This window comes from Chiloscyllium plagiosum, unplaced genomic scaffold, assembly GCF_037043375.1.
Source record: "Chiloscyllium plagiosum isolate Xiang-an unplaced genomic scaffold, Cpla_swu_hap1 HiC_scaffold_9, whole genome shotgun sequence".
NCBI lineage: Eukaryota > Metazoa > Chordata > Chondrichthyes > Orectolobiformes > Hemiscylliidae > Chiloscyllium > Chiloscyllium plagiosum.
The window spans coordinates 90,540,042-90,556,188 of NW_028270147.1; the positions used below are offsets into that span (position 1 = coordinate 90,540,042).

Consider the following 16,147-nt stretch of genomic DNA (forward strand, 5'->3'; position numbering starts at 1 on the left):
AAGTCCCAAAGGGTTCACCGATGAAATCAATTTGATTAAAGTTAAGGAGCAAAAAGGATGCAACTAAATTGTTTAATGGAATTTATTGACCACCAACCAGTGGGAAGGATGTACAGAAACAAATATGGAGGGAAATCAGAGAGATGCCAACATTATAAACTCGTTAAAATGAGGAATGTCAATTACCCAAACATAGACTTGTAGTATATTAGTAATGTAAGGAGTAGCAAGTGGCAAGCCTTCCTAGATTGTGTTCTTGAGAATTCCCTACAACGGTACGCTGTCAAAAAAGTTGAGATTCACTGTTGGATGTGGTTGTCACAAATGAGATGGACTAAGTGCATAAAATGTCAGTAGGGACAGCATTTAGGAGACAGTAATCATTGTACCATAAGGTTCAGCATGATGGAGCAGAATAGCAATGATCAATCCAAAGTAAGAAGAATTGATTGTGGAGAGCTGATTTCAACCTAGCAAATAGACTGGGCCAGATAGACTGGAACAAAAGGTAAGAGGTGAATACATGGACTTCAAAAATAAACTACGTCTTAAGAGGAGATGGTTCAAATAACAATCAGGGCATGATCCTTCAAATGCAAAGGGAAAGACAAAAACAATTCCAGAATTTCCTGGATAACAGAGGAGATAGAAATTAAGAGAAAGAAGATAAAGTGTGCCTATGACAGGTATCATTTATAAAATGCAGTTGACAACAAAAATAAATTTAAAAAAATTCAGAGGGGAGTGAACAAGAGTATTAAAAAAGCAAAGAGGAATAATGAGAAAATTCTAGGATAATCCGAAATGGTTCTATTAGCACTTAATTAGTAAAAGAGTATTAAAATGTGGAGTAGGGCCAATTCAAATCAAAAATGGAACTTTACACAGAGGCAAGGGGTGTGGCTGAGGTATTAAATGAATACTTTGCTATTTGTCTTTACCAAGGAGTTGGATGTCACCCAGTCCATGCTGACAGAAGAGGGAACTATGGACACAGATCATTGAACATTGACAGGACAGGTAGAGAGAGCATAGAATACTCTGGACTTAATCAAGACAAGCAAAGAGTACTAAAAGAAATTTAATAATACTAAAGGAGTACTTATTAAATTTTTAAGAACACACACAAATGTCACAATAGTACATTCTGTGCCCTTATTCTTCTGGGCAGAGTCCATGGCATCTGGTGAAGAAATAGAGAATGTATCATGTGTATCTGACTGCTATGCCCAAAGTTGAGTGCAACCTAAATGTCATATCCACACTGTTGGAATCAGAAATTTGTTTGTCAAAAACATCACCAGCATTTTCTCTGCATTTTCAACTTGCTTTTCCTCACCACTGTCACATTGACTATCCAACTTGGTCTTCTGCTGCAGGTTGTTCTCATCACCATTGTGCCCCTGAGATCTCTGTTCAGGTCTGTGTTCTGAGACAACTAAAAGTGATGGAGTGAGCAACAGTCAGCATTCAGACCAAGCAAAAGTATCTCATCAGAAATTAGTCAAAATCTTATTAAAACTTAAAGACTCAATCATAAAAAACTTTTTTTCTGAATCACAAAACACTTTGCATCCATAATTACAAAATAAGTCTTGGAAAGAAAGATGACAGATTGGAATCAAATCTGATGGATGGTCCATCTAATACCATCTAATGTATTGCAGGAAGTGTCTACAGACTGTGATCAAAGAGTGGTTCTGATAATAGCATGTAAGGTTCTGATCACCATGAGCTCGGCAAACACGTTCAGTCTCTCAGTAATTATCCTGTAGGGAACAATGCTTTTAATGTGAGAGGGATAGAATATTTCAACAATGCCAATGTGTGTTGAGCTGCAACAACAGACTTGAAAGTATTAATTGAGTGATGGTTTGGAGTGCTGTACCAACCAGTCAATATCCAACATTTCCCAGCAAGTTAAGTTGTGAACCATACATACAGCAGCAACGTTAGCAAAAAAAAAACAAACAGGTCAGGTAGCAATTGCTGCACTCTTACATCTTTAATTAATTTTTTTTGGAAGATGACCGAGACTTCAGAACAACTGGCTTCTCACAATCTCATAACATGATGATTGTATTGTATAGCTAAACAAAATACAGAACAGAACCTCTACAGTGCAGAAAGCCACCATTTGGCCCATTAAATCTGCATTGATCCTCTGAAGAGCATCCCATTCCCCTGTCCTATCCCCACATTTACCATAGCTAATCCACTAACCTGCACATCCCGGGACACTAAGGACAATTTAGCAGTCAATCCACCTAAACTGCACATCTTCGGACTGTGGGAGGAAACCAGAGCACCCTACAGAAATCCACACAGAACAGGGAGAACGTGCAAATCCACACATACAGTTGCCCAAGGTTGGAATTGACCCAGGCTCTCCATAGCTGTGAGGCAGCAGTGCTAACCCCTGAGCCACCATGCAAGATTTTCCGAATGAACATCCTGAATTGGACTCATCATTCAACAGAACATAAATCTATTGCAAGCATCTTAAGTACCCAGAGATCCTGAAATAACAAAGTCAGAATGTGATCATAACATGTGACCATGTAAAATCTCTGAGGACTGATATCTCCACCCGAAACATTAACTTTGATTTTTTTTTCCACAGATGTTCCCAGACCTACTGAGCTTTTCCAGCAATTTCTACTTTTATCTTGTAAGACTTCTGATTCCAACAAGTATTGAGACTGAAGTTTCTCAATACTGTCTGCTCACTCCTTTTCCTCATACTCACTAATCTACATTTACCAAGGAGGTAGATGCTACCCAGGTCATAGTGACAGAAGAGGGAACTCTGTCACGGGAAGGGTTCAAAATTGATAAGAAGTGGTGAATAGACAGTGCTACTGAAGATTTATAAGATACAGGGACCAGATAAGACCATAAGAAGTATATCCAAAAATAGTGTATGACATTTGGATGGAAATTGCCAGTGCACTGGCCATAATTTTTCAGTCTTCCCTAGATTCAGGCATGGTGCCAGAAGAATGGACAATTACAAACATCACACCCTTGTTCAGAAAGATTTGGACATGCCGGTGTTGGACTGGGGTGTACAAAGTTAAAAATCACACAACACCAGGTTATAGTCCAATAGGTTTAATTGGAAGCACACTAGCTTTCGGAGCATCGCTCCTTCATCAGGTGATAGTGGAGGGCTCAATCCTAACACAGAATTTATAGCAAACATTTACAGTGTGATGTAACAGAAATTATACATTGAAAAATTGAGTGTCTGTTAAGTCTTTCATCTCTTTGAATACCATGATAGGTTCACTTCTTTCATGTGTAAATCACAAAACCCTTTTTTTTTAAAAAGTTGCATTCTCAGGTTAGCTGTTAACAATGGTGATAGCTAGACAATATGTTGAAGGTGTTGGCCCCCCTGTGTTCTCTGTCTATGCCATGATGTTTAGATTGATTCCAGTCTAAAAAGTGAGATAACAGAGTTTTACATGAATTCATGTAGTTTTTGAGCAAAGTACAATGTAACCCTGAAAGTACAAATTCACCCCACAAAATATATGTGTGCATGTGGGTCTTTGTGTGTGTCTGTCTGTATGGGTTGGGGGTTGAGAGTGTGAGAAAGTGTATGTGTGTGTGTAGTGAGTGTGTCACGGTAGGCGCTGCAATACGTGTCAGATTGTGGACATAGATACCACTATTACGCGTGGGAACACCTCCCACCGTGTACATGGCAGGTACTCATGTGACTCAGCCAACGTTGTCTATCTTATACGTTGCAGGCAAGGATTCCCGGAGGCATGGTACATTGGGGAAACCGAGCAAAGGCTACGACAATGGATGAATGGGCACCGCACAACAATCAACAGACAGGAGTGTTCCCTCCCAGTTGGGGAACACTTCAGTGGTCCAGGACATTCAGCCTCGGACCTTCGGGTGACCATCCTCCAAGGTGGACTTCGAGACAGGCAGCAGAGGAAAGTGGCCGAGCAGAGGCTGATAGTTAAGTTCGGTACCCATAGGGAGGGCCTCAACCGGGACCTTGGGTTCATGTTACATTACAGATGATCACCATTGCACTATACACACACAGATACTCCTACACACACATACACGCACTCCTATACACACAGACACACATATACACAGACACACACACAGACACCCACACACACCCTTACAGACACACACACATCCTCACAGACTTAAGACACTCTACACTCACTACACACACACATACTCACACTCACAACCCCCAACCCAGACAAACACACACACACAGACAGACAAAGACCCACATGCACACATATATTTTGTGGGGTGAATTTGTACTTGCAGGGTTACATTGTACTTTGCTCAAAAACTGCATGAATTCATGTAAAACTCCGTTATCTCACTTTTTAGATTAGAATCAATCTAAACATCATGGCATACACAGAGAACACAGGGGGCTAACACCTTCAACATATTGTCGAGCTATCACCATTGTTAACAGCTAACCCGAGAATGCAACTTTTAAAAAAAAGGTTTTGTGATTTACACATGAAAGAAGTGACATTCATGGTATTCAAACAGATGAAAGACTTAACAGACAATCAATTTTTCAATGTATAATTTCAGTTACATCACACTACAAATGTTTGCTATAAATTCTGTGTGTTAGGATTGAGCCCTCCACTATCACCTGATGAAGGAGCGACGCTCCGAAAGCTAGTGTGCTTCCAATTAAACCTGTTGGACTATAACCTGGTGTTGTGTGATTTTTAACTTTGTTCAGAAAAGGTTTTAAGGATAAGCCCAGCAGTTACAGACCAGCCAGTTTTGTGGCAATGGTGCGAAAGCATCTAGAAACAATTGTGTAGGATAGAATTCGCAACCACATGGATTATAGTGTGTTGGTTTGGAAGAACCAGTACACAAAAGGGAAATCATGTTGAACCAACTTGCTGGAGCCTTTTAATGAGGTCCTGGTAACAGTCAGTCAGGGTAATGCTGTTGGTAGTGTACAGTGGTCAAATCATTGCCATGCAACATTATAGCTCATGGAATAAAAGGGACAGTAGCAATATGGATGAAAAACTAGCTAAGTCATCAGAAACTGAGTGATGGTCAATGGTGATATATTGTCTGGAAGAAGGTTTGTAGTGGATTTTCCTAGGAGGTTGGTGTTGCAGATCTTGCTTTTCCTGACATATATTGATGACCTAGATCTTGCTGTGCAGGGGGCAGTTTCAAAGTTTGCAGCCCTCTTGTGGTGTAGTCGTAATGTCCTTATCCCTGGACAGGGAAGCTCAGGTTCAAGACCCACCTACTCCAGAGGTGTGTAATAACAATTCTGAATAAGTTGTTAAGGAAAATAGGCTAATTTAAAAAAAAATAATAAAATGGGGAAGTAATAGTCGAGTGAATTATTGCTGGACTGCTGGTTCAAGAAACTCAAAGTTTGAAGCTTATACAAAATGTTGTAAACTGTGAGGAGGACAGCGTAGAATATCAAAAGGTCATAAAGAAGTTGGTGGAGTGGGTGGATGGGTGGCAGATAGGCTTCAATTTAGAGACGTGTGAACTGATGCATTATTGTAGCAAGAACATGGACACAAAATATAAGAGGTACAATTCTAAAGGTAGCACAGGAGTAGAGGTACCTGGGTGTAAATGTGCACAGAACTTCAAACATGGCAGGACAGCAAGAACATCAGACCACAGCAACAGGAATTGGTTATTCAGTTCCTCAAACTTCTTCTGCCATTTAATGAGATAATGGCTGATCTGTGACCTGAATCCATGTACCTGCCTTTAGCCGATACCTCTTCAAATTGGTTTGGAAACATGTGAAAACGTGGCTAGCAAGAGCCATTTCTGCTCTTCAAGACTGTTTTGAGCACACTGACTGGCGTGTGTTCAGAGAAGCCACAACCGATGGCAATTCCATCAACTTAGAGGAGTACACAGCATTTGGTGATTTGCTACATTAGCAAGTGTATTGACGCTGTCACTGTGTCCAAGACCATCCCTTCTCACCCCAACCAAAAGGCGTGGATGACCGCAAAGGTGTGTGCTCTGCTGAGGACCCAGATTCCACCTTCAGAGCAGATGACAAGGTGGCCATAACAACAGCGAGGGCCAACCTGACCCAGACCATCAAAGAGGCAAAGCATACACATGCACAGAGAAAACACAGCCACTTTCAGGATATGCGGAGCATGTGGAAGGGCATCCAGACCATCACCAACTATAGAACAGCATCACTTGTGCACGTGATGCCTCCCTCCTGGATGAGTTGAACAACTTTTATGCACGGTTTGAGGCATGAAATGATGTGGCAGCGAGGAAGTCCACATCCCCCCCCGCCCCACCCCCTCAATGACCAGGTGCTGTGTCTTACCACGGCCGACGTGAGGAAAACCCTATGCAGAGTCAACCCACGTAAGCCTGCTGGACCAGATAACATCCCAGGCAGAGTGCTCAGAGGATGCTCTGATGTACTAGCGGACGTTCTCACAGACATCTTCAACATCTCCCTGAGCTGCACCATAGTTCCAACGTGCTTCAAGGCCGCTACCATCGTTCCCAGGCTGAAGACGTCTTCAGCAGCCTGTCTCAATGATTACCGCCCTGCTGTGCTTATGCCCATCATCATGAAGTGCTTCAAGAGGCTTGTGATGAGGCATATTAAGACCCTGCTGCCCCCCTGACTGAACACCCTGCAGTTCACGTATTGACCCAACCGCTCAACAGATGATGCCATTTCCACCACCTTCCATCTGGCCCTTATCCACCTGGAGAAGAACGACACCTCCGTCAGACTACTGTTCATAGACTTCAATTCTGCATTTAGCACCATCATTCCTCAGCATATGATTGGAGAGCTGAGTCTGCTGGGTCTAAATACCTCCCTGTGCAACTGGATCCTGGACTTTCTGACGCAAAGAACTCAGTCAGTCCGGATCGGGAACAGCATCTCCAACACCATCACACTGAGCAGGGGGGCCGCCTCAGGACTCTGTGCTCAGTCCACTACTATTCACGCAGCTGACACATGACTATGCAGCAATGCACAGGTCAAATCACATCATCAAGTTCACTCATGATACGACTGTAGTGGGTCTCATCAGCAGGAATGACGAGTCAGCATACAGAGACAAGGTGCAGCAGCTAACAACCTGTCTCTACGTGGCCACCGCCATCCGACGCCTTAAAACGGCGGTGCTCAGACCCGGCGTAGTGCACCAGTTGGAGGACGCTCAGGTGTGCGGTGGGATCCCGTCCGCGCTCATCCCAGCCCCCACGGAATTTCACGTTGGCCCCAAGGTCCCGTACTTCCCGTGGGAGCCTGTGTGCCACAACCTGAGCCACCTCCAGAATTTTAATTTTGTCCCTTTTAAGGACGTAAAAAGGCGGGCCCTGTATCGACTGCTCCTGCACACCGTCCACCTCTTCTCCCTCATCCACCGTCCGGACACGCCTTGGCGTGCCCATTTGCCACCGGGCGGTGGGGATCCCCAGTGGAGGGCTCTCTACGCGGGAGCCCTCCCCCTTTCTCTCGGGGATCTGGGGTGGAGGGTGCTGCACTCAGCGGTCCCCTGCAACCGCAGATTGCGATGGTTCACAGACTCCCAGCTCAACAGCTTGTTCTGTGGCGCTGTGGAGTCCGTGGACCATGTATATATTGGGTGTGGGCATTTGCACTCCCTTTTTGATTTTCTTAAAAACCTCCTCCTTTGCTTTTGGTTGCACTTCAGTCCCATGCTCCTGATCTTCGGACACCCGGTACGGAGGAGGGAAGGCAGGTCTGAAGACCTCCTTGTGGGTCTGCTCCTGGGCCTGGCCAAACTGGCCATAAACAGGTCCAGGCAGTGGGCCGTGGAGGGGGTCGTTAGGACCGACTGCCTGCCCCTCTTCCGCGGTTACATTAGGGCCCGGGTGTCCTTGGACAAGGAGCACGCGGTGTCCACCAACACCCTGGAGTTGTTCAGGGAGAGGTGGGCGCCGCAGGGAGTGGAGTGCATTATTTCCCCCTCCAACTCTATTTTGATTTAATCCCTGCCCTCCCCTTCACTGTTTTGATCACACAGCACTGCCCTTTGATGTGAAGGGCAGTGCTTGTCACTGGCCACTCGGGTGTTTCCTTTCTTCCTGGTGGTGGAAATTGAATAAAGATTCGTACACCTTGTGTCTCTCACTGTATCTCACACCTGCACACACACACAATATGGGTGCTGGGGAAAAGATATCGCAGTTAGGCGGTAGTGTGGGGGTTAAAAAAAACAGGAGTATCAGAGGTTCTGTTCACTCTGAAAGCTGGCTCAGAGGGGGCTAAATCAGTGGCAAGTGCTCCCCACGTGTAAATAAAGGGTAACTTGGTGATAGGGTACCAGAAAAAAAAATAAGCAGGAATGTAATAAATATTTGCTGAAAGAACTGCACTACTTTGTATTTATTTAAAATTATCTTCCATTTTGAAAAGTTGGGAAAAGAATGTTTAGCTATTTTGCTTCAAATCAAACAGTAATGCAATAAGTTTAATATTAATGTAATAATAATTGTAAAAAAAAAAAGACAAAAACGACCAGTCTCTGACTGTGGACAACACGAAAGAGATAGTTGTTGACTTCAGGACGGCACAGAGTGACCACTTTCTGCTGGACATCGACGGTTCCCCTGAGGAGATCATGAAGAGCATCAAATTTCTTGGCAAATACCTGGCATAGAATCTCACCTGGACCCTCAACACCAGCTCCATATCCAAGAAAGCCCAGCAGCGTCTCGACTTTCTGCGCAGGCTGGGGAAAGCCCACCTCCCACCCCCCCCGTCCTCACCGCATTCTACAGAGGGTTTGTAAATTGCACCATCTCGGATCATAAGACCCTACAACGGACGGTGAGGACAGCTGAGAAGATGACCAGGGTCTCTCTTCCCTCCATTACAGACATTTACACCACACGCTGCATCCAAAAGGCTAAGAGCATTGTGGAAGACACCACACGCCCCTCACTCAAACTCTTCTCCCTCCTGCCATCTGGCAGAAGATACCAGAACATACGGTCTCTCACGGTCAGACTGTGCAACAATGTCATCCCCCAAGCCATCAGGCTCCTGAACACCGTATAATTGGACTCTTTCCCATCTGAAATTCTTTCATATAGCTGCTTGAAAAATGTCTATCATTCATCATTCTTCTATTACACTGTTACTTGTGTGTTTTGCACTTCTTATGCACTTTATGCCATGTACGATTGTGTAGTTTGTGCTGTCAATTTAGCACCCTCAGTACTGGAGCAACGCTGTCTCATTTTTACTGTATCAGCTGTATACTGTATACCGTACAGTATACGGTAGAAATGACAAATAAGAGCTAATCTACTCTACTTAATACCATTGCTTCACAACTACTTATAAGTCTCGGAATTAAAGTTATCAACAGATCTAGCATCCACTGCCATCTCTGGAAGAGAGTTCCCAACATCTATCATCCTGTGTATAGAAATTCTGCCTTACATCTCAGTTCAACAGTCTGACACTAATTCTCAGACAATGCCCATAATTCTAGAATCCCCAACCAGGGTAAATTGTTTATCTTAAAATCCAAGGCCAATATATCCTTCCTAAGGTTTGACCCCAGATCTGCTCACCGTACTCCAAAGGGACTCTAACTTGGGTTTTGTATAATTGCAGCATTACTTCTGCATCCTTATACTCCAGTCCTCTAGAAATAAAGGCTAGCATTGTATCAGCTTTCTTGATTATTCTGCACCTGTTCATGGCAGATAGAGCAGTTTAGGAAACATATTACTCTGGGCTTTATTAACAGGGGCATAGAGATCAAGAGCAAGGTTATTATGCTTAACTTGCACAAGACAGTTGTTAGACCTCAAATGGAGTATTATGTTACCATGCTGGGTGCCAAACTACAAGAAGGATGTGATCCCTTTGAAGAGAGTACCGATGAGACTTTCAAGAATAGGTCCAGGAATGAGAGACTCCAGTTATTAGGATAGTTTGGAAGAGTTTAGGATTATTCTCCTTGGAGAGAGGGAGACTAACAGGAAATCTGATCAAATATTTCAAAATAATGGAGCAGACAGGAAGAAACTATCTTTGCTCATAAAAGTGTTAAGAACTAGAAGGCACAGATTTTAAATATTTCATGAAAGAAACAAATACGATATGAAAAAAATCTTATTCACACATTGAGTGGTTTGGGTCTGGGATGCACTGCAATGCAGAGGTAAACTTGATGCATTATTGAGGGCATTAAATTATTATTTAAAGAGAAACAATGTACAAGGGTATGGGGTAAAGTTTGAGAATCACATTAAGTCATAACGTTTTGCAGAGCCTACACAGACTCAATTGGCCAAATAGTCTTCTAATTGTAAAATTCACATTCCTACATGAATCATGGGCGGTTCTGCAGGATCAAATCAAAAGTTTTAAGATAAATTGTATGTTTAACACTCTCTAGAAAAATATAATAAACTCTTTAGTAATACAACAGGTTGGGGGAAGTGTGGGCAGAGAGCAGGGGAGAGGTTTGCTCCAAACTGTCATCCATTAAATAAAAGGACAGAGGTTTCAGAGTACATTCCATGCCCTCATTCTTCTGCTGGGCAGAATGCATTGTGTTTGTTAAGGGAACAGTATTACCGAAATCTGATTGCTTTTGCCTAAAGAGGAGGTCGACATAAAAGGCATATCTCTGTTGTCAAACACAGGACTTATTTCACAAAAAACATCATGTGTTTTCTCTCCATTTTTACTTTCATTTTCCTCACCAGTTTCACTTTCATAATCCGACTTAGCCTGCTGCTTCAGGTTTTTCTCATTACCTTCCAGCATCTGAGATCTCTGTTCAGGTCTGTTTTCTGAGCCAACTACAGCGATGGAATAAAGAACAATCAGCATTCAGACCAAGTAAAAAGTGTCTTATCAGAAATTAGCCAAAACACATAAAAGTTCAAACACGCAAGACACTTTTCATCCACATGCACAATTATGGGGAGGCAATGGTGTCACGGTAGTGTCACTAGACTAGCCAACAGTGAAATTTGAATTCAGTAAAAATTTGGGATAGGGAGCTGGCCTAATAGCAACCATTGTTGATTGTTGTAAAAACCCATCTGGTTCACAAATATTCCATAGGAATAAAAACTACCATCTTATCTGGTTTGGTATACACACGAATCCAGCCCCACAGCAATGTGATTGACTTAAATGCCATCTGGGCAATTAGGGTTGGGGAACATTAGTGGATGACAGTGGGTTGTTTGGGGTGACAGCCCATGTCTGGTGTATGGGGTTTGAGGTAAGGGCATGGGGGAAGGTGCTAAGGCCCTAAAATTATTGAGCTTGATATTGAGTCCAGAAGGCTGCAGCATCCCCAGGTGGAAAATGTGTGGCTGTTCTTCGAAGTTGCACTGAGCTTTGCTGGAGCACTCCAGCAAACCTGAAACAAATGCTGACCAGGGAACAGAGTTGTTGTGGTTCTGTTCGCCGAGCTGGAAGTTTTTGTTGCAAACGTTTCGTCCCCTGGCTAGGCGACATCATCAGTGCTTGGGAGCCTCCTGCGAAGCGCTTCTTTGATGTTTCCTCCAGTGTTTATAGTGGTCTGTCCCTGCCGCTTCCGGTTGTCAGTTTCAGCTGTCCGCTGTAGTGGTTGGTATATTGAGTCCAGGTCGATGTGTTTGTTGATGGAGTTTGTGGGTGAATGCCATGCCTCTAGGAATTCCCTGGCTGTTCTGTCTGGCTTGCCCTATGATAGTAGTGTTGTCCCAGTCGAATTCATGTTGCTTGTTGTCTGCGTGTGTGGCTACTAAGGATAGCTGGTTGTGTCGTTTCGTGGCTAGTTGATATTCATGTATGCGGATTGTTAGCTGTCTTCCTGTTTGTCCTATATAGTGTTTAGTGCAGTCCTTGCATGGTATTTTATACACTACATTCGTCTTGCTCTTGTTGGGTATCGGGTCCTTCGTTCTGGTGAGTTGTTGTCCGAGCGTGGCTGTTGGTTTGTGTGCCGTTAGGAGTCCTAGGGGTCGCAGTAGTCTGGCAGTCAGTTCCGAGATGCTCCTGATGTATGGTAGTGTGGCTAGTCCTTTTGGTTGTGGTGTGTCCTCGTTCCGTGTTCTTTCTCTTAGGCATCTGCTGATGAAGTTGCGCGGGTATCCGTTTTTGGCGAATACCTTGTATAGGTGTTCCTCTTCTTCTTTTTGCAGTCCTGGTGTACTGCAGTGTGTTGTGGCCCTTTTGAATAGTGTCTTGATGCAGCTTCGTTTGTGTGTGTTGGGGTGGTTACTTTCATAGTTTAGGACTTGGTCTGTGTGTGTGGCTTTCCTGTATACTCTTATAGTGAATTCTCCGTCTGGTGTTCTCTGTACCATCACGTCTAGGAATGGGAGTAGGCTATCCTTTTCTTCTTCTCTCGCGAATCGGATTCCTGTGAGTGTGGCGTTGATGATCCGGTGTGTTTTTTCTATTTCCGTGTTTTTAATGATTACAAACGTGTCATCGACATATCTGACCCAGAGTTTGGGTTGAATTTGTGGTAGGACTGTTTGTTCTAACCTTTGCATAACTGCCTCTGCTATGAGTCCCGAGATCGGTGATCCCATGGGTGTTCCGTTGATTTGTTCGTAAATCTGGTTGTTGAATGTGAAGTGTGTTGTGAGGCGGAAACACGGAAATAGAAAAAACACACCGGATCATCAACGCCACACTCACAGGAATCCGATTCGCGAGAGAAGAAGAAAACGATAGCCTACTCCCATTCCTAGACGTGATGGTACAGAGAACACCAGACGGAGAATTCACTACAAGAGTATACAGGAAAGCCACACACACAGACCAAGTCCTAAACTATGAAAGTAACCACCCCAACACACACAAACGAAGCTGCATCAGGACACTATTCAAAAGGGCCACAACACACTGCAGTACACCAGGACTGCAAAAAGAAGAGGAACACCTATACAAGGTATTCGCCAAAAACGGATACCCGCGCAACTTCATCAGCAGATGCCTAAGAGAAAGACCACGGAATGAGGACACACCACAACCAAAAGGACTAGCCACACTACCATACATCAGGAGCATCTCGGAACTGACTGCCAGACTACTGCGACCCCTAGGACTCATAACGGCACACAAACCAACAGCCACGCTCAGACAACAACTCACCAGAACGAAGGACCCGATACCCAACATGAGCAGGACGAATGTAGTGTACAAAATACCATGCAAGGACTGCACTAAACACTATATAGGACAAACAGGAAGACAGCTAACAATCCGCATACATGAACATCAACTAGCCACGAAACGATACGACCAGCTATCCTTAGTAGCCACACACGCAGATAACAAGCAACATGAATTCGACTGGGACAACACTACTATCATAGGGCAAGCCAGACAGAGAACAGCCAGGGAATTCCTAGAGGCATGGCATTCACCCACAAACTCCATCAACAAACACATCGAACTGGACTCAATATACCAACCACTACAGCGGACAGCTGAAACTGACAACCGGAAGCGGCAGGGACAGACCACTCTAAACACCAGAGGAAACATCAAAGAAGCGCTTTGCAGGAGGCTCCCAAGCACTGATGATGTCGCCTAGCCAGGGGACGAAACGTTTGCAACAAAAACTTCCAGCTCGGCGAACAGAACCACAACAACGAGCACCCGAGCTACAAATCTTCACACAAACTTTGAGGGAACAGAGTGCTGTGTTGAAGTGTCAGGCGGCAGGAAGCTCAGGCTCATTTTTTGTAGACAGAATGTAGATGTTCCGCACAGCAGTCGCCCAGTCTGTGTTTTGTCTCTCCAATGTAGACCAGACTACATTGTGAGCAGCGAACGCAGTAGACTAGGTTGAAAGAAGTGCAGGTAAATTGCTGCTTCACCTGGAAGGTGTATCTGGGGCTTTGGACAGTGAGGAGGATATAAACTGGCAGGTGTTGCACCTTCTGCGATTGTATGGGAAGGTGCTGTGGGGGTATGAGAAGGTGTTGGGAGTAGATGAGGAGCTAATAAAGATGTCCCAGAGAGAACAGTCCCTGTGGAAGGCTTTTTAAGGGAGGAGAGGGGAATACGCATCTGGCGGTGGCAGAAATTATTGCTAATGATCCTTTGGATATGGATGCTGGTGAAGGAGATGGGTCTGACACAACTGAGGACCTTGTCAACAGAGTGGGGAATCTTGGTTGAAGAAGGAGGACATTTTGGAGGACCTCTTTTAGACGCTTGTACCATCAGAACAGATATGATGGAGAACCTGGAAGAATGGAATAGAGACTAGAAAGGAAAGTCTGACTGGCACTGCCTTGCCTAATGAGACGGTTTTATCATCCAAAATAGGACAGTGTAAACACTGTCAAAACTCTAACGATGCAAGCAAAACCTGTAACATTTGCAGCTCAATCCTAATCAATTTACAACTGACATATATATGTGTATATTTTTCCACATTTACAAAAAAATACACTCAACTAGTGGTCAAATGTAAAATAAGGTTATTTAGATTATAGATGAAAACACGGTTTCGTTTTCCTTAGTGTGTAAGCTGACCTCAATGAGCTAACAAACTAAACACGCAGCCAGTGAAGCCAATATTCTAAATTTATCACGGAACGCAGGGCTGCTCCCAGTATCCAAACACAGGAGGGTGGCAGGGTGGATTTTTAAACCTCGTGAGGAGCAGTCACTTTCAAATTTTCAGAACTGAGGTTCTGTTCTTTAGCTTTTTTTTGTTAAACTTCGGAGGTCCTGGCAAATCCACCTCCGGTGCAGACATTGCACTGCGCCCTAACAAATCCGTGAGCTGAGCCGCTCCCTCCAAAACTCTCACAATGCGAACAGCCTCCGACAACCGACCTCACTCAACGCTCTCGTTTTTGCCAATTCACCTTCCAGCTGGTGATCCATGCTGCTGCCGGTCAGGGCTGGCGGACCCACAGAATCCTCACCTCACCTCACCCACCACCCCCCCCCAAACCCCTGAGAGTCCCGCAGGGACAAAGTGAGCTTCCCCAGCCTGCAGCAGCGCAGTGTTCGTTTCCGCCCCGCTGGCTGGGTGGGTGGGTCACAGAGAGAGAGAGAGAGAGAGAACCTGCGGAAAATGACCCGTGACAGCGGAGTGGGGTTGGGGGGGAAGCTCCTCTTGGGACGGACTGTGGGGCCAAACGCATTTCCGAAAAGACTGTGGAACTGACCTGGGGGGGGGATGTCGACCATCATCAACAAAAACAAGTCAATCTGATTCGATCGACCCACCCAAAACGTATAATTCCGGAAACGATCTGCACTCGCGCTAACGTAACCCAAACAGAAAGCCTTGCAAAAGCAAGGAATTGAGGGCAATCACTTTCCTGTTTTCACAACAGAACATGGTGACAACAGACTTGGGGGGGGGGGATAAAGGTACAAGAATGGCTACGTACTGATAGGACGTCTCACAAATTAGAACCTGCTTTGGAAATCAGAAATTGTTGGAGAAACTTAGCAGGCCTGGCAGCATCTCTGCTGAGAAACAAAGTCAACGTTTCCGGTCCAGTGACCCTTCATCAGAAATGCTTTGATCGATTGGAAGAGAAATAGGTGATTGATCCTCCGCGGTACCTGCCCCCTGCCCCCCCCCCCCCCCCAGATCAATGGCAGACCTGTCCTGGCTTCATATCCTTAAATATCTTTTTCCAACAAAAGTCAACCAGTCAAACTGAAATTTTGCATTGGAGTTGGCCTTCTTTGTGTGGGAGAGAATTCCATTTCTGTTGGTAGGTGTCATGATGTAGCCAGCGCTTGCGATATCTTGTTTACTGAGGCCTAGATGAGGTTCTGCCACTGCCACTCGGCTTCTGATTGCATTACAGCGTTGGTTCAAACATGGGGAAAAGAACTGAATTCCAGGGGTGAGGTAATTAACAGCCCTTAACATCAAGGCCACATTTGACTGCCGTGGGCGGCACGGTGGCACAGTGGTTAGCACTGCTGCCTCACAGCGCCAGAGACCCGGGTTCAATTCCCAACTCAGGCGACTGACTGTGTGGAGTTTGCACGTTCTCCCCGTGTCTGCGTGGGTTTCCTCCGGGTGCTCCGGTTTCCTCCCACAGTCCAAAGATGTGCAGGTCAGGTGATTTGGCCATACTAAATTGCCCGTAGTGTTAGGTA

At 44.8% G+C, this 16,147-nt stretch overlaps 1 protein-coding gene across 6 annotated transcripts in view; it reads right to left on the bottom strand.

Moving 5' to 3' along the window:
• The window catches only part of LOC122554645 (uncharacterized), a 37,375-nt gene extending 21,928 nt beyond the window's left edge, over positions 1 to 15,447 (bottom strand). For 3 of the 6 annotated variants that reach the window (XM_087990902.1, XM_087990904.1, XM_087990901.1), the window contains exons 1-3: positions 15,193 to 15,229; positions 10,756 to 10,854; positions 1,340 to 1,438 (exon numbers count right to left, since the gene is read on the bottom strand). In XM_087990902.1, coding sequence (XP_087847028.1) covers positions 1,340 to 1,438; positions 10,756 to 10,854; positions 15,193 to 15,217 — 223 coding nt within the window. In that variant the 5' untranslated portion in view covers positions 15,218 to 15,229. Of the gene's footprint in view, positions 1 to 1,339; positions 1,439 to 10,755; positions 10,855 to 14,886; positions 14,999 to 15,192; positions 15,230 to 15,420 lie in introns of those variants that run through there. The other 3 variants (XM_087990903.1, XM_043699999.2, XM_043700001.2) reach the window with 3 other exon arrangements.
• Positions 15,448 to 16,147: the final 700 nt, after the last annotated feature.